Below are 17,484 nucleotides of genomic sequence, written 5' to 3' on the forward strand. Positions count from 1 at the left end.
CATTACAGCACAGCTGCCACAGCCTCAGCTTCTCCATTAAAAGAAGAGTCTGCTAATTCTCTCATCAGTAGCAGCAGTGCCTAATTAAAAGGAAAGCATCCTATGATTAAACGAGCAACACCCAGAAAGAGCAAGATCCAAGCGCGATTCAGCTGTGGCACAAAACACCAGCTCTGCCAATGAGTCCTCGGTAAATACTGAATTTTGTTTCCAGGACATCTCGCCTTGCTGGACACACAGACGTGTTGTCCTGGATAAATCATTCCCTGTTAGCCTTCTGTTTGTGTAGTGTCGATTTGTTGATGCACCAAACAGCACATTGACAAGTTGTGGCAGCACATGAAATCGGAGCAGACAGGGCAGCGTCGCTCGCAAGACACCGCGCAGTACAGGGGCAGCAGGAGGATACGAGCCCTGGGAACAAACCCAGAGCTGCCCCTGCCTGCCAGGGGGAAAGGGGGGCAGCCAGGAGGGCAAGATCTCTGCCCCCTGCCCCGAGGATTTGGGCAGGGATGTCTGGCACCAAGCAGGGCACTGCCGGGGGGGACAGGGGGAGGCAAGAGAAGATATCTCTCGAGGCACTCTGGGGACATCTCAAAGCTGGACCAGCACCTTGCCCTTTGTCAGCATTCAGAAATAGGCTGTAACACATTTCTTTCTCCTTTTCCCCCTATTTTAAAACGGAGTAGAAGCTCATGAGTGAGGTTTCTGATGGCAGAAGGGACATGTCTCCATTTCTGTGTGGGCACATGCCACTCCTCCCTGCATGGAGCTCAAAGGTGTCCTCTGAGTGAGGGGCAAGGTGAGGATAGGGGCTGGGGCCATGAAAAGTGCAAACCCTGGGGCCTATGATCCCCAATTCCTGAAAAACAAGCCCAGCTGCTGGATGAAGTACCCCAGCAGACGATGCCCACATCTTCCAACTCCTGCCTTCCTCCAGCTGTGACCCATTTAGGGCACAGGCTCTTCATCATCATCATCAGACCTTCGCCCAGCGCCGTGGGCATGGCTGGCACAGATCCATCCATCCCAAATTCCCCTTGCCCAAATAATAAGCCCCAGGCTGTAGCCCTGACCTTGCCCAGCCCCTGCCCCTGGGATGCCAACACAAAAGAGCAGAAGCACCCCAGGGTCTTTCCTCTCTATCTTGCTAACAATAAAATAAAACAGAAAAAACAGCTCTGTCTCGCCACAGCACAGAGGGAGGGATGGGATGACCAGGCAGGAGGCAGATCCCTCCTGATCCCAAGGGTTATCTTTGGGATATCGCTCTGCTTCTGAGCGGATCCAAAAGACGTGAAAACTTCTAACCCATTCAAACTGCTGCAAGAATAAAACCTTTCTGAAATCATTACCATGGCAACTGGGAAAAATAACACAGAAAGAAAATAGCGACCTCAGCTATTTCACAGGAAACACCAGCAACGTTTTACTGACTCATCACTTGCAGATTTCTAATATATATACATAAGAAAAAAAAATCAAATGGGTCACACAAAGATAGGATTTTCAACCTGACACTGCTCTGCTAAGATCCTCTCCACGTGGGTGCAGACGCACAGCAGGTCCACCTCGAAACAGGAGCCAGACCACAAGCCCTGGGGCAAAATGCAAGAAATTCTGACAAACAGAAGCAGCTCTTAATTAACAAAATGAGGTGCCCTTTCTTTGCCCTCTCCCACGCTGAGTTCCCCATCACGGATAGCTCATAGCTGTGTCCTCAGTCGACCCACAAGCCTTCTCCATGTGCTGCCCTCATCTCATCCACGTTAATCCCCCTGAATCAGTGCACCCACCGAGCCACGACCATCCAAAACACCACTTTGGTTCCCTTCAGTAAATACAGCTCCTGTTGGCTCCAGAGCTGCTTGCGACTTTATAAATAGAAACCCAATCCACGCATATTTCCAGCAATGACATTCATTGTCTTTGGGGCTCCTTAAAAGGTATCAGGCTTTAACTATTGTCCTGAGTCCAGCAGTGCAAACCTGAGCAGTGCTTAATCGGGGTCTGATAGGCTTCCTCTACTCATCCTTTGCCAAATTGCTTGAATAAAACAATTCAGAAAGTAGCAGGATTGCAGCAGGTTTGCTCTGCTCCTCCTGGGGCTGGAGACATGGAAAAGGGCAGCGTGCTCACTGCTCAGTGGGCTGGAGAAGGACTGCTGGGATGTTCAGGATTTACAGGCATTTATTATAAGGAAATGACTTTGACAGACAAGTGAACAAGTCCAGTTACATCCCTTCACTGCATGGGAAAGAAGGATTTTCTTACAGGCTGAATGGAGGCTGAATATTTCATGCCACGGCAAGTAATGCTGTAAGAAAGGGAGGAAAGAAGCTTTCATTTTAGAGAAATCAGAGCTGTCTGCACAGGAGGGATTCCCCTTTCCACCACCTCTGCTAATCTCCTTCTCTTCCACCCAGCCTTCCCCATTCCAGTCAACAAATGTCCCTTCCACCCCACATCTGCAGAGGGAAGGAGTTGAGTCCTGTGGACATGGCACCTTCTGGTGCAAGACCTTCCTCTCCAGCACATCTTTGTTGAGGAACCATGACCAAAAATTAAATTCCCCATTCCAGATAGTCCATCTGGGGCTGTGTCCCCATGCACACCCTGTCTGCCTTGAGACTGGGGTGCAAATGAGGGGATGAGCCCAAAATTTGATGAGGAACCTCATCAACCCACCTGAAGTGACCATGCCCAGGCCCATAAACAGGACCTCCAGACCACACCCTCCTTCACCAGCTGGGTTCTCTTTATCAGTTTCTGGAGGCACAGCAGCTATCCTTGCCTGAGCTCCTTATCTCTCTCCGCTTGAGATTTTTGGATGAATATTATCCCAGAAAATGCAAGAAAAACATGAACTGGCTCATCCCTCTGCCCAGGTTTCGAAGGAGCTTAAGCTGAACAAAAGCTGCATTTCCACTTGGTCACACCTTGTAAGTACTCGAGATTTAAAGCCCTCTATTTCTGGTTAATCTAAACCAAGTTTGAAACTTATCTCCCCATTAGTACTTGAGAAGGGACCAGGGGGAGGGAGGAAATAAAAAGAGGGAAAGAAAAACGCTGTCACTGTAGGGCTCCTGCACAGTTCTGCTGAACCTGGGTTTCTGATGCTGGTAACACTATCTCTAATGCTGACAGACGTCCATGGGGGAAAAGCTGCTCGTTTCCTAACATCAGCAAAAAACCAATTATAACAAAGAGCTGAAATCCAGCAGAGATGAGGGGAAAAGTGCTCAGCTCCTGTCCCTGATTCCTCTGGGGGCTGAGCAGGGTGGGAAGGGGCTTTGTGAGGACACAGGTGACAGAAGGGCAGAGTCGTGGGTGCCAACAGCATTGGGACAAACCTCTACAAGGAGAGCCAGGGAAAAATGTGGACTGATCCCTGGGAAAACACCAACAACCAGAAGTGCTTATGGATGAAAGCATTTGCTGGTGCAAGCTGAGGGTGCTCCAGATGCTCTAGCTGAATTTCCTGGCTCTCACCCAAGGGGAACAACCACAATAATCAGAGAAGGAACAGAGAGAAATGCCTGGCTATCTGCAGAGAGCAGCGATTTTTCATCCATGCAGGGATGAAGCGAGTTTTGAAAGCTCACATCATTTTCCCATTTCACCGAGCTGGAGTCTCTTCTCAACGCTGCCTGAGCAGAGATAACACGAGGGTATGGATGGCAGCTGAAACAACAGCTGTAATGATAGGATCTAATGCAGCCCGAGTATTTCCAGCCCCTGAACTAAATTAACAGGAAAGGATTGACACTTATGGTTCCCCAACCAGGGAGCTGAAGGAAACTTTAGCAGGTGTCAAGGAATCTATACAGGCTCATCCTTAAAGCAGGCAGAAAACTGATTTATCTGATTAAAAAAAAAAATTCCAGTTGGATGAAATCTCATTTAATTTTCAAATCATGCAGTCTCCAGAACCAGGATAAGGTCTGCTTTGTAGGCACAGCCCATGTTTTAGTGACTAAGAGGGCCATGGCATCCCTGTATTTTTTACCCCTGGAAGAGCTTCACGAGGGAGTCAATTAAAACACACAAGTTCCTACAAGACCTCATAAACCCTTCAAATCCCTGAGAAGCAGAAGAACCCCAAAGGTCCATAAAAAGAATTACCCCCAATAACAAACAGAGAGCTGGTTTTGAAGTCAGTGATCCTAGCGATTAACAGCTCCAATGACTTCCATTAGCATTGACTCCTCCAGTCTCCAACAACAAGCCATTAATAAGAGTAATTTCTCCATAAGCAGGAGCTAATTGAACACAGTGCCTGCAAACCTATAGGGCACCTCATTTTCCTGCCGTGGGAGTGCCCTTTGCAGCTGGAGTGCCGAGGAATTGAGCTGACAGTAGCTCCAAGCCCTACGTTGGGCAAAGCCAGCAGGCGCCGAGGGAGGGAAAAGCCTCACTGAGCTGCCAAGGCTTTGATTGCTTGGCTAAGAGCAGCTGGCACGGGGCTGGAGAGATGTGTAATGGAGTTAAATAGAGATGTGGGATGTGCACCCGAGTGGAAGTGGAGATACCTCTAGGAAGTGCATGAACGTGAGGCCTTGTGAGCTCCTGGGAAGAGCCCAGGGCAGATGGAGGTTGTCCAGGAAAAGGCTGTCTCATTGATTCAGGGATGCACACACCTCTCTAAGTGCCCTTCTGAAATGAAGCCTGGTGAATCAGACTCCCAGGGAAACATAAAATCAGAAATTTCACCTCAAAGCTGGGCTGTACCATTCAGTTGGAGTGAGGGTTAAGGGGTGCAGCACCAGCTGCTGCCTGGATGTGGGACAGCTCGAGTCCCTGCACTCACAGCAAACAACTCAGAAACAGTGCAAGAGATACCAAAATTATTTTACAAAACAAAAGGATTCCCTTCCTTCCTGACCTGGAGACCTGACACAAATCCATGAACATAAAAGGAGCCAAAATATGCATGTCCTGGATTGAGCTGGCATGGAGCCACAGAGGCTGGAAGGGACATGGTGTTGTCCATGACCGCCCTGTGCAGCCACACAAGGCTGAGCTGCAGCTGATCTCAAATCTCCCACAGCCTCCTCAGGAGGCAAGATCTCATTTTGGCACATAGGGGTGGTCAAAGGAGCAGCCTCCTCCCACCTGACAAATCTGCAGCTGCCTTCTACCAGCAGCAAAACGTTCAGCTGGGCTTGAAACTGGTGGGAATTGGGATGCTCTTGACCACCAAGTTCTGGGAGCAAAGTCCTTCTGATCCCAAAGATGCCCTTGTGTTTGGAGGCAGTGTTCATACAGGGATCCAGACCTGCTGCTCTCCAGTCTGCCCAGAACTCTGAACACACCAACACCCAAAGACCTGGGGCACAGCCCTGCCCAATGCCACTGCCCAGCTCCCTTACACCTCTTCTCCATGGAACAATCCAATTTTCCTCCCACATGGAGAAATTAATCAGTGGGTGTCATGACAGCTAATAATTTCCAGTTACCTTCTTCCCTGCACACTGAATTCAGGCAGAAGCAGGAGTACATAAATACCATTTGGGTGACTATTATTAATGCTTGAACCTGCAGCCTAATGGTTGCTCCACGCAGGCAGGTTTTCTAACCCTTCACCTCCCCTCTCCATCATCCTGGATACCTAAAAATTTTGCATTCTCTGATGCTGATTAAGACAACCCTCATGTTCTCGAGCCCTGACTGTTTACATAAAAAGACATTTTAATGCATTTTGCCAGCAAGGTTTCCTTTGACTCCTTGGCACAGATGGTTGATATTTCTGTGCTGTAGGAGCTATTAGATCGTAATGTTACCAGTGACAACTCTACATCATCTGTACCCTGCTCTCTCCCCTGCAGCAGGATGCACCAGGAATTCAGCTTTAGATGCTGCCATGGGCTGAGGCTGCTCCTGTCTCCTGCAGAAGGGGTTTGTACACCTTTGGGTCATGGCACTAGAGATTTGTGGATCCCTAAAACACCCTGCTGGAGCTGGGGGTCCTCCACTGGACCTCCATGGGTCCTCCATCATGATGGGGGAATGTCAGGCATTGCCTCATCCCACTTCCTTCAAGAACTGCCTCCCATGGATAATGAGCTTTTTTCCTTGGGTGTTGTCCCAGGGAGTCATTCACCCCGTCACCTCTCCAATTTGCCCTTAAAAATGAACAAAAGGCTCCCCACAGGTCTGAACTGATTTCTCCTTCCTTCTTTCAGAGACAGCAGGGTTTTTAGATCAATCTAGATCCAAGTCCACACCAGATCCAGGCAGGGATTTCAACCCACTGCAGCTTTGGGGAGGCCAGTGAAGGACTCTCCAGTCTCTTTCTTGTTATGTTAACAATGGCAAAACACCGCAGAGACGGCGGCTGAAATTCAAGTGCTATTTAAACAAATGAATATGTAGGGTATAGTTCATACAATGCGAGTTCAGACAAGGAAACTCAGAACAGCCAGGAAGCTCAATATGAACCAGATTTTAAAAACAAAAACAAAACCCCAAAGCCCTTCCTCAAGGAAGCCCTTGCCGAATTCTTTCCCCTGCTGAGGAGTCCAACATCACGCCTTGTACTAAAGCCTTTGCATTTCACTCCAAGAAAGGACTTGGAGGAAAAAAAGGAAAATAAAAGCAGCACATTATGGAACAGAGCCTGGCTTACAGCCAGGGCTGGGGGGAAAGCAGCACAGAAACCCTCTGGTTTAGCAGCACATTTTACTCCTGCTCTATGGCAGAACAATCTTTTGCAAAGCCCCAGCTGTTTGAACCCGCAGTGCTGCAGAGGCTCAGCTTCCCTAAGGCGAATCAGTCAATTGGTTCAACAGTGTATTTAAAATCCCCCCGAGTCTACCTTTAAATCACCTTTATATTCCTCTACCCAAAGCTAATAGTTTCTACCTGCATTTTGCTTCATCTCTGTAGAAAAACAAGCTACTTAGCAGCCACATTAATAATCCGTGGCAATCTGGTTGTCATTTCCCTGATGGAAAATTTCACACTGCTGCCCAGCAGCCGCGACGTGGCGAGTGCTGCGAGCACCTCTGCCTGCCTCCCACTGCACCCAGAGCCAGGAGAACAGCAGGAGGTGGGTCTGGATGGGTGGGGTGGGGAGGAAATGCAGAATTGGACTCTGTCAGGTGTACCTACAGCTCAGCCACGTGCACAAACCACGTGGAAACAACCTGGTGTGGAGTGAGAAAGTCAGTGAGCTCAGGTCAGAAGGAGTTTAGAGGAAACCCAGCCCTGGCTGTGTGATGGTAAAATGTGTGTTGGCAATCTACTGTGGAAGGTGGCCTGTGGAAAAGAGCTTTGGGTGGAGGAGGAGCTTCATCCAGCAGCCCTGGTGCTCAGTCTGGCCAGGTTGGCTGACGGGTGAATACAAATAAACAGCAGGAGGTGAGGGCCAGTGTGTCCAACACAATCTCAATTGCCACTCATTTTTATGTGCCTTCAGAGAACCACTCTCATCCTGGATATCCCAACCTGGCCTTCTCTGGTGGCTGAGTGTTAAGCAAGTGGCTGAAAGACTGTTCTGGGTCCCTCCAGGCTGCCTGGCCTGAGGAGAGATGTCAAACCTCTAGAACAGCAAACTTTTCTCCCTGCTATAATGATGATCTCAGCTCTGTCTTGAAGTCCAGGAGATTCTGGTGGTCCCAGAGGGGCTGAATCCCACCCAGAATTGCTGGGAACAGATGGGTAGGCAGAAGCCTCTTCCTTTTTGACTACCTTCCAACCCATCCTTCCTCTCCCCTCTGCCAAGGGGCTGCTAAATAACACAAGGTTTTGACATGACACCTTAAAATAGGCCCTCAAAATATTTACCCTAATATAGCCCACTGTGCCCAGGGCAGCATGTGGAAAGCCCAAGAGGTAAATATTGTCTAAATAAGCAGACAGCTTAATATAGAAAGTCATGGAGTCAAGTACTGTTCAAGCCCCTTCACGTCTTTGCAAACATCAGCCAGTAAAGATAAATTTGACGACGTTGATCACTTGCACTTTTAGGAAAGGCTCTTCTAAAAGAAAAAAATCATGTTTCAGTGTTTATAATCTCTGCAGGAAGGCCTGGTCCAGCATTTCACCCCTCTAATTCCTGCTCTCATAACTGTCAGATTATGAAATTGCCGACTCTAAGCCTTCCGAGGTTACAAAGAAACACCTCTCTGTTCTCTGCCGCCACTGTGAGCAGATGAACTAATAAAAACAAGCTCTGCTATTGCCTCCAAATGCCTGGGAGAAAGGAATCTGGAACAGTAGTAGATTCAAAATACCGTTAAAGAAAGCAACCACCCACCGCGTCTGGAGTCCCCCCACGCTTATCAGCTTCCTTCACCCTTGTTACCCGAAAACCACACAAAAATCTGCCTCTTCCCATCCAGATGTTTGCTGGCACTCACCACTGGCCAAGGCACAAACCAGAAACCCCCTGCCCTATTTCTCCCAAGGCAAAGAATTAAGGATCTGTGATGCCTTTAGGGTGTTTGATGATGGGAGTTTGCTCAGCCACCCATCTCTGGTGGGACCCCACACCAGCATCTCTGAAAGGTGCTCCTGGTAAAGGGCAACAAGTTTGACAATCCACCCCTCAGGCAGGAAAGACACCGTGGATCTGCTTTCACCCTTCAGCCAAAGGAGGAATGAAAGTGTTTATTGGTTTCTGTGAGCCACCTCCCCCCTGCTTCTTCAGAGATGATCTTCCCGAGATTATTAAATAAAGGTGGAATCACTCAAGCTTCCCCGCAGAGCTCCCACCAAGGGCAGCAAATGAAGGTGAAACCAGCAGGACTTTGGAGCTTGGCGCTGTTTAATGTGTACTGAAAACAACACTTAGCCAGCCAGACTGCATCAGGGCGTCAGGGGGAAGGCGCTGGCTGGAAGGGACACATTGAGCACAGCCACGTCTCCCTGGTACTCGGTCACTGAGGCATTAATGCCACAGGACGACAGGGGAACCGCGAGTTGATCCACAGCCACCACCGCTTCCACCGGGAGCTGTGGGAGAGACACCTCTGCGTGCAGCCATGAGCAACTCAGCAAACATGGCACACGCCAGGAAGGGAGAAAAGTGAAGTCACGACTCGAGATGCAACGAGCTCCCAGCCAAGACTGGCACTGGCACAGGGGTGGCTGTGTCTTTCTGGGAGCATGGAGCTCTGGCATCCCGGGAGAAGCACAGTTCTGGGAGCTCTCAAGAATGGAAGGGGTCTAACGGGGTTTTGCAGCATCTCTGCATCCCCACTAATAAACTGCTCACCCCAAAGGAAGCATGCACCTGCAGCCCCAAGACACGTTGTGCCTGAGGCAGGATCGAGGGCACCATGGCAAGCCACAAAACCCACGTGAGGCCAGAGCATGCAAAGCCTCTTTGAAAGCAGAGTTCTTGTCATCCTCATGGAGACGTTTCAAGAGGAACGTGGCAACTCCTTTCCTTAATGACTATATATAGGGAAAGCTCTGCTAGGTGACAAGCGGTGAGAGGCTGGAGCAGAGGCAGCCTCTTGCCTGCGAGGACTCAGATAATCGAGAGGAGGAATAGCCAGCAATGAGTCTATTTTGGACTCATCATGCTGCTGCTGGAGCGTTCACTGAGGAGGCAAAGCCATTTGTTACCTCCTCTCCAGGGAGTGCAAATTCAATAGAGTTCCCTGCCTGCAGCTGCACCAACACCAGAACCCACAGAGCCCAGCAGCACCTCAAGAACTGCCAGGCTTGCTCTGATCCAGTGGCAAAGGGCTGCTCCCTGTCCTTGGTCCCCTCAGCACAAACCCCAGCTCCTCCTGGGGCTGTCCAGGTGGTCTCAGCACAGCATTGAGCATCCCTGGCAGGGCTCACAAAACCAAGTACCAGTTAAGGTGATTGCTGCAAACTGGAAGCAGGCTCAGAGAAAAAATCATGCCTTGTTTTATCCTGGGACCCTTCCCAGAGCATTCCAGCACCTCCCACCCCAAACCATCCCACCAGCAGCCAGATTCGGACTCATAAACCCACCCACAGCCCCTCTGCACCAGGAGCTGCCAGGACAGCACTCACCTGCTCGTGGTACTCGATCCCCATGCTGAGAGTGTTGATGAGAATGGCCACCATGATCCCACGGCCGAAATATTTGCTGTCCACAATCTTCCGGAAAGTCTCACACACCACGTGCCAGAAGGCCAACACCCGGCTGGCTTTCTTGGCCCGGGCTCTGCCCCTCTGAGGGTCCCGCTGGTCACTGTAGTGGGCATCCTGTGTGAACTCATAGACCCCCTCGCTGTCCGAGTCAGCCGTCTCGTTGTCCGACAGCTCAGCCTCACCTGCCAGCGCCGTGAGGCAGTAAGGGCAGCTCTCGGGGCTGCAGGAGCCACCATCCAGCTTGGTGCAGGGGCTGGAGATCTTGCAAGAGCTTTGGCAGGGACCTGAAATGCCAGCAGGGCAGGGAAAGGGCAGTTTGTTAGCTGGGACAGGGGGCAGCCACGGGAGCAACCCCCAGTCCCTGTTGGCACTGAGACATTGGCTCTGACATGACATTTCCTAATGGGAAAAGGGCTCCTGCTGGGTTAAAACCCCAGCCCTGGACCCCGAGCCTATCTCGTTCCACCTCTGGCCATTACAGGAAGGAGGAAGTAATTGGCTCCCCCAGCCCCGGCAGGGTGTAATTATCAGGAGCACTGTTAGCAGCCTCCTTTCCTGCTCCCTCTGCTGATGCTCCAAAACCACCAGCTTCCCTCTCCACACGCTGCCCTCAATGGCAGCTGCCAGGTGTCTCTTGGGTGAAAACACCAGCAGGATATTCCCCAAATTTCACACCAGCTGGCTGTGAGGAGAGAGGCAATGCATGCACCTGACTACTGCATGGCAGCATCCAGCAGTGAGAATGCAAACCCTGTGCTAAACCAACTCCAAGCCCAGCTCTGTGGGTTTAGTCTCTGGGCAGTGCTGGGCTGGGGGCAGGATTTGGTCTCTTCCCTGCACAGCTCCTGGATAGAAAGGTCAATGCCACTGCAGTGGGGTGGAAAAGGCACTGACTGCCTGGGAAAACTTTGCCAGAAACACTTCTTGAAGGCTGAGAGTGTTTGGATTAGGCTGGCCCAAATTCCCAAATCTGAAGATGTGGAGGGGAAAGAGCATCTTGCAGTGAGGATATGAAACCCCTGATCCAAGAAAGATGCATTCAGTGTCTGACTCTTACAGGCTTCCTGAGCAAATCACATATTTTTAATACTCAGCATCTGTGATTGCCCTTGAATTCTCACACAAAGCAGACACTCAATCTCCCTGAGCCTCGTGTCCCACGGGAGCAGAGCTATGCAGTGCTCAGGGGTGTGATAGGACTCAGATCCGGAAGGTGTCCATCTGCAAGCTCTAGCTGATTTTGGGAGTACAGGATTTAGGAAGTGTTCCCTGTAACTGGTTTGGGAGTGGGGGGAAATCATACAATTTTGTCCTAACATTTAATCTAAACCATCCTCTGCAAGTCTAAAGCCATTCCCCCTTTCCTATCACTGTATGTCCTTGTCTAAATCCCTCTCCAGCTCTCTTGTACTTGTTTAATCTACAAGATGGGGATTGCAAAGAAAATGGATTCACTGAAAACCCTCATATGCCTTGGATTATTACAGGTATGAAGTCTAGGATGTTGAAGCCTCTCTTCTAAATCTGGCTATAAGAGACATTAGGTAGGTCAGCAGACTCCTGTTCATCTCACCTGGAAAGCCATCACCTTTCTCTGTAACATGGACTGAAAAGAACCCTGCAAAAATTCAGAAAGAGAAAACAATTAGGGCATGGCTCACATTTCTGCAAAGCAACCCCAGAGGCAGATCCAGCCCCGGCTCACCAGTGCTCTGTGTCTCCAGCAGCTTGTGCATGGTGCTGTACGGCCCAGGCGGGATGTTGAGACTGGTCAAGGTGCTGCTCCCAGCACCCACCGCCGCCTCCCCCAGGTTCTTCTCCTTCAGCATCTCATGGGAGGTGCTGGAGTGCACTGTGGGGTACACCTTGCTGCCCACAATGTTCTTGGGGATCCCCTCTGGGCTGGGCAAGCCGAGGCTCGGCTGCGGCAGGGACGAGCGGCAGCGCACCGGCTCGAAGTGGCAGTCAGCGTGGTAGATGCTGTGCACCGACTCAGTGTTGCTGGGAGAGGCACTGGGAGCCCCCAGGGAGTTGGGGGCCGAGGGAGGGAGCATCAGCCGGTTGGTCCCGTTGTGCAGCGAGCTGGTCTCCACATCGCTGATCTCTGGGCTGGCACGGGGAGCCCGCAGGTTGCCATTCCCCAGGTGGTAGTGGTGGTGGTGGTGGTGATGGTGGTGGATGAGGTGGTGCACGGAGGATCTCTTCCTGCTCCGGCGCTTCCTGCCGTGCTGCTCTGCCCCTGCCTTGTTTGTGGGGCTGCTGAGGAAGCCCATCCTCACTCCTGCCGCCCTGTAAGCCTTCACCAGCTGCTTGCTGCCTTTCCGGGCGATGTAAACCAGGTACTTGAGGAGCTCGTCGTAGCAGCTGCCCGGCTCCGAGAAGCTGGCGAGGGTGCTGGCGTTGGACAGGTAGCGCACACGCTGCTCCTTCATCAGCTGGCTCTCGCGCTGCTTCGTCTCGGAGAACTGCGTCGCTATCACCACCAGGCACAGGTTGATCATGAAGAAGGAGCCCACCTGAGGGGACAGGAGATGTCAGCCACCTCGGGGTGGCTGTGCCCATCCGGCAGATGTGCAACGCACAAAGAATGGGGGGCAAACCCCAGCCAGCCCCACCCCCTGTGTCACCCAGTGGGGACCACTGGCCGGGCTGACTCACCCCACCATCTCCCGCCCCAGGGACTCCCACACCAGCCCTCCGTGGAGGACGTCAGAGATCAAAGATGAGAGAAGATTATTTTGACAAAAAGCTCTTGCTCTTTTAAGATGGTGTTTTTCTCTCTCGCAGACAGTGGTTGTAATTATCACAATTAGTGGCATTACGATGAATGCACTGAGCCTTCCTGATAGCAGCGGGTTTTTTTTCTGGCAGTGTGTGGGCAGCTTGTGAGCAGATCCCTTTCCCCTGCTAACGGGATTTGCGGGTGACTGTTACGCAAGGGCATCAGCAGCCTGTACCCACAGCTTGGAGATTTTCTTTCCAACCAGGGTTTCATGAGGTTCTGCCTTGTGCAGAGCCCAGCCTGGATCACAGGGAATTACTGACGTGCTAACGGGCTATCACACACTGCTAACGGCACTCGCACGGCATCTGGAAAAGTACTGCTTGCTCTTCCTCTTCGTCATCTCGGGGATGCTGAGAGCAAGGGTTTGTTTCTCTCTTGGGGAAGCTAATAGAAGAAAACAGCATCATGGACTAAACAACCATCTACTTTCTCGTCAGGGTTTGAGTCCTGGTGTGATGAGGAGCAGAAATCCCCACAATGACCTAACTGACAAGGTGCAGCTATTTTTCTGGACTTAGACCAATTGCACAGCAAGAAAGGGACTCATCTCACTTAGCTACATCTGAGTGAGGCACCTAATGATCCTTTAGAGTCAAGAGAGAAATAGGCGCATCAAGTCTGCAATGCATCTAATTTATTTTGGATGTCTACCTTCGGAGGAGATGAATCACCCCCTTAAAGCACCTATTTTTCTCCCTTGACGATAAAGGGAGTCTAGACAACGAGCTCAGCCAGTCACTGGAGACAATTCTGCTTGCATAGATCAAGCCCATCATGGAGCCCACCCCACAGAAACTCTTTGTTGGCTCCTTTGTGGGTGGTCTCAGATGATGCCGTGAAGTGTGGGTGGGCTGTGGGCAGTAATCTCTTCCCTCCTTTCTTAATGTGCTCTCTGAAGTTTGGGACTGTTTTCCCAAAACATCCCCACTGCACCAAGGACCCAGCCAGATGGATTCTTCAATATGGGGGAACTTTTGGGCAGTCCCTTCATCTTCCAGTGCTCAAAAACTGACCAGGTGTGATTTGCCTACTTTTAAACCTAAATTCAAGGTGGTAAGTAAGAGAGAAGCTTGGAGCACAAGGAGAGACGTAGTGGAAGCAGCAGCAGCAACAGAAGTGTATGTACCACAGCTTGAGCACATCTTTCTTCCCTTCCTCATGTCTGCAGCAAAATGCAGCTGCAGCACAATTCCGTAGGGAAGCTGCGTTTTCCCAGCAGGCTGGTTGCTACCACAGCTTTTATAATCACTACATCCTCTGCCCTGTTCCTCTGGGTCACTCCACTCTGCTCTCTCCAAATGCCAGGAGGAAGCCCCCTGCTCCCCTAAGGCCACTCACAATGATCAGGAGGATGAAGTAGATGAAGTTGTAGAAGGAGTGTGCATCCATGACGAAGTACATGATGTCCACCCAGCCTTCCAGTGTGATGACCTGGTGGAGACAGGAAGGGAAAACAAACCCCTCAAGGCTCAGTTCCAACAAAGTGCACAGGCAGTGTTTCTTCTGGCTGGGTCATTTCTGACACCCCACAATTGGTCTTGGTGCAAGAAGATGAGGAGCCAAATCCTGCTCCTCCCAATGCCAACAGCCACATTTACAGCTGCCCAGGCTGAATCCAGCCCTTTTCCACCTGGAATTAAGGACCACCACTGCATTTTGCAGAGAGAAGAGCAGTCTATAGGCTCTGCCCCACACCAGCATCGTCTGACTGCACACACACAGGGTTTTGTCCACAGAGACATTCTCAAAACAGGCATCAAACTGTATCCCTAACAGTTTGAGCTCTACTATAGAAGTGCTCACTGGTGCAAAACAGCCCCCAGGTGTGCAATCACAAAGCCCCTGGGAACATGCTGGGGGCAGGACCTGCTGTTTGCCCACCTTGTTGTCACAAGGTGTCTGTGTGGCACACAGGGCTCACCTGGAATATGGCAATCCAGGCGTAGCCAATGTTGTCGAAGTTGATGGCTCCCTTGAAGGGGTTGTGCTCCCCAGCAGAGCAGTTGGTGTAGTACTGGTTCCAGTTCACACAGGATGTGTTGGTGGTGTCATTGTAGGAATAATAATCCAGGGTGCACTCCAGACCCTCCTCCCTCCGTGTCGGGATGCTCCTGCAGTAGCGCATGCCGTTCTCCCGGGGCTGGGAGCAGATAAAGGGGTTTTCATCCTCATTCTCTGTCTGGTAGTACCTCTCCAAATCCACCGTGTAGGGGCTGAAAGAGTCCACACAGGGCTGGGGTTTGCACACTGATTGAAGGCAATCTGGCAAGGAGACAGCTGTAGCAGCACAGTCTGATATCTACTTTGCTAGATCTTAAAGATGTATTTTAAAGAAGGAATCACCCTGGAGTTTCTGCAGCCCCACAGTGGGAGGTGGTGTCCCTAACTGGGTTCTGAGAAACTGAGGCAGTGCACTCAGCCCCTTGGTAACCCCTCTGATGGCATCGTTAAGAGTTACTCCACCTGGAAGGAGTCTGGCTTTGACTTTAGGAGACTAAGAGCAGGATTGAGCCTGACAAGGCTTCTCTGAAATGTCTTTGCTGCAGTAAGATGGAAATCAGTCAGTTTAAGCTTCTGTATCTCCTGTCCTTCTGGAGATGCTGAGAATTGTTTAGGAAGATTCTATCTACAAGGACCTCCCAAAATTCCTAAAAATCAGAGACAGGGCCTTCATCTGCATTTCACCGTGTCAGTTCAGCCCACAGATAAGCTCTAAATTCCCTCCGAGGGTGGCCTTACCACAGCAAACCAGGCAAAAATACTCTTCAGGGTGATGAAACAACCCATGGCCAGCCAGAAACTGGCTCCTTGCTCTGCACACACTATCTCCTTAATGCTGCCAGGACTCCCACTAAAGCTTGCAAAGATATTTTTAAGCCTAGTTCAGCCCGGTTAATTCCTGCAGAATTGCCTGTAATACCCTTCAAAGCCTATCTAAACCCCTGGAATTCTGGCTCAATTAAACAGCACCCAAACCTGTGGCTCTATTGGATTTGCTCCGTGGTGAAGCTGTCCCCCTGCTCTGCTGACATTTATTTAACAGGGACTTGTCCTGGTAATGACTCTTGTGACCACCCTTGGAGGGCACTCCCTAAAGAGCGGTGGGAGTTGATTAGGAGCTGGGTGGGAGAGGCTGGAAGGTGCCTCATGCCAGCTTGGCCACAGCAGCAGCAGCAATGTGGTCCTGCTGTGTGCAGGAAAGAGGCTTTGGGCTTGTAGGATTCCTCCACCCAGGTGTGAATCCAGCCAGATCAACCCTGGAGAGTCAGCAATCCACTGAAAGGTGATGAGGATGCCAGAGCTTGGCAGAGCCATCAAGGGTTTGCTGTCACCTGCCCTTCTCCAAGCATTTTAAGGGATGGAGGTGGTGGGGAAAAGCAGGCAGGTAGAACAGACATGGAAACCTGAAAGAGGCTGTCAGCTACCAGATATTTCAACCACTGTCCAGACAGTGCTACATCTGGCCAGAAAACTGATCACAATAGTCCTTTTGGCCTTAAAATCCAGAGATCTGTGAAAATTAATGCTTTGGGATAGGGGCTATCTCTTGCTCTGAGGCTGAAAAGCACCTAGCATCAAAAGTGCATGGTAGTTCCACCAGCTTTCCCTGGGGCTTAGGTGGGACTACAAAAGTTTTGTCAATAAACACCTGCAGCCACTGAAGGAGATGCAGACCTGAGCATCTCCACATGGAAAAGGTCACACATTAATGATATGCTGAATTTAGAAAGCCTGAACTCCCATTCTCAGTGGGTTTTTTTGGAGGTGTTTATCAATCAGACAGGTTCCCAAGTGCCAGCTGAGCATTAAGGACAGCCTGCAAATGCAAATGCAAATTGTCACAGCTCGCTGTTCCCACTGTGTGTGCCCAAGCAGGGGCTGTGGTGGCATTTAGGAGCAGGGAGCAGAAGAGAAGGGCTTTTTCCTGGAGGACATCCTTGTCTCCTGGAGGGACAGACTCCCCCAGGCTGGGGTGACACCAGTGCTGCCCACACAGACTCACATGCTGAAGTTCTCAGGGAGGAAGCAGCGGTTCCTGAGCAAACCTGCCCACAGCTGGACTCCCACAATGCCAAAGATGAAGAAGACAAAGAAGCAGAGGAGGAGGACGTTCCCCAGCATGGGCAGCGTGTCCAAAAGCAGCGTCACCAGGATGCGCATACCTGAGGCAAAGAGGAAGAGTTCATGTTGAATCTTCTTATTCCAGCCATGTCCTCCTGACCTTTTCCTCCCACTGATACTTTTCCTTCTATCCTCATCACCCACATGTGGCTTGTGAACACTCACAGCTTCCCATCCCCTTTGGCTTCCCCCCAAAGCCCCTGGAACAGCCCCCTCCATCTGTGCCTTGCTCCTGGACACCAGATCTACCTTCCCTGCTTCTCAAGTCCTCTTCTACAAAGTTTTCTAGCAGTTGTTTCCTTTCTTCCCTGAGACTAAATTCTGGCATCCTTGTTTGCTCAATTGTATTTCTTTTTCCACTCAGTGTATTTCAAAATTCCCTTCCCTCCCTATCTCCCCTCATCTACCCTAAATGCCCTCTCTTCTTTAAAATACAGGACTCTCTCTGGCAGTTAATTCTCACAAGTTCAGGAACAACCAGTTCTGTAACAAAGACAAAT

The 17,484-nt window shown here is 50.6% G+C and overlaps 1 protein-coding gene across 18 annotated transcripts in view; it reads right to left on the reverse strand.

The window, feature by feature from the left end:
- CACNA1G (calcium voltage-gated channel subunit alpha1 G) overlaps positions 1-17,484 on the reverse strand; it is a 140,763-nt gene that overhangs the window by 68,078 nt on the left and 55,201 nt on the right. For all 18 annotated transcript variants that reach the window (XM_085077673.1, XM_085077672.1, XM_085077663.1 and 15 more), the window contains exons 5-10: positions 16,866-17,025; positions 14,784-15,075; positions 14,201-14,293; positions 11,783-12,593; positions 11,651-11,695; positions 9,997-10,361 (exon numbers count right to left, since the gene is read on the reverse strand). In XM_085077673.1, the coding sequence (XP_084933799.1) occupies positions 9,997-10,361; positions 11,651-11,695; positions 11,783-12,593; positions 14,201-14,293; positions 14,784-15,075; positions 16,866-17,025 (1,766 nt within the window). The remainder of the gene's footprint in view (positions 1-9,996; positions 10,362-11,650; positions 11,696-11,782; positions 12,594-14,200; positions 14,294-14,783; positions 15,076-16,865; positions 17,026-17,484) is intronic.

This window comes from Lichenostomus cassidix, chromosome 18, assembly GCF_008360975.1.
Source record: "Lichenostomus cassidix isolate B80296 chromosome 18, HeHo_3.0, whole genome shotgun sequence".
In the NCBI taxonomy this organism is placed as follows: Eukaryota; Metazoa; Chordata; class Aves; order Passeriformes; family Meliphagidae; genus Lichenostomus; species Lichenostomus cassidix.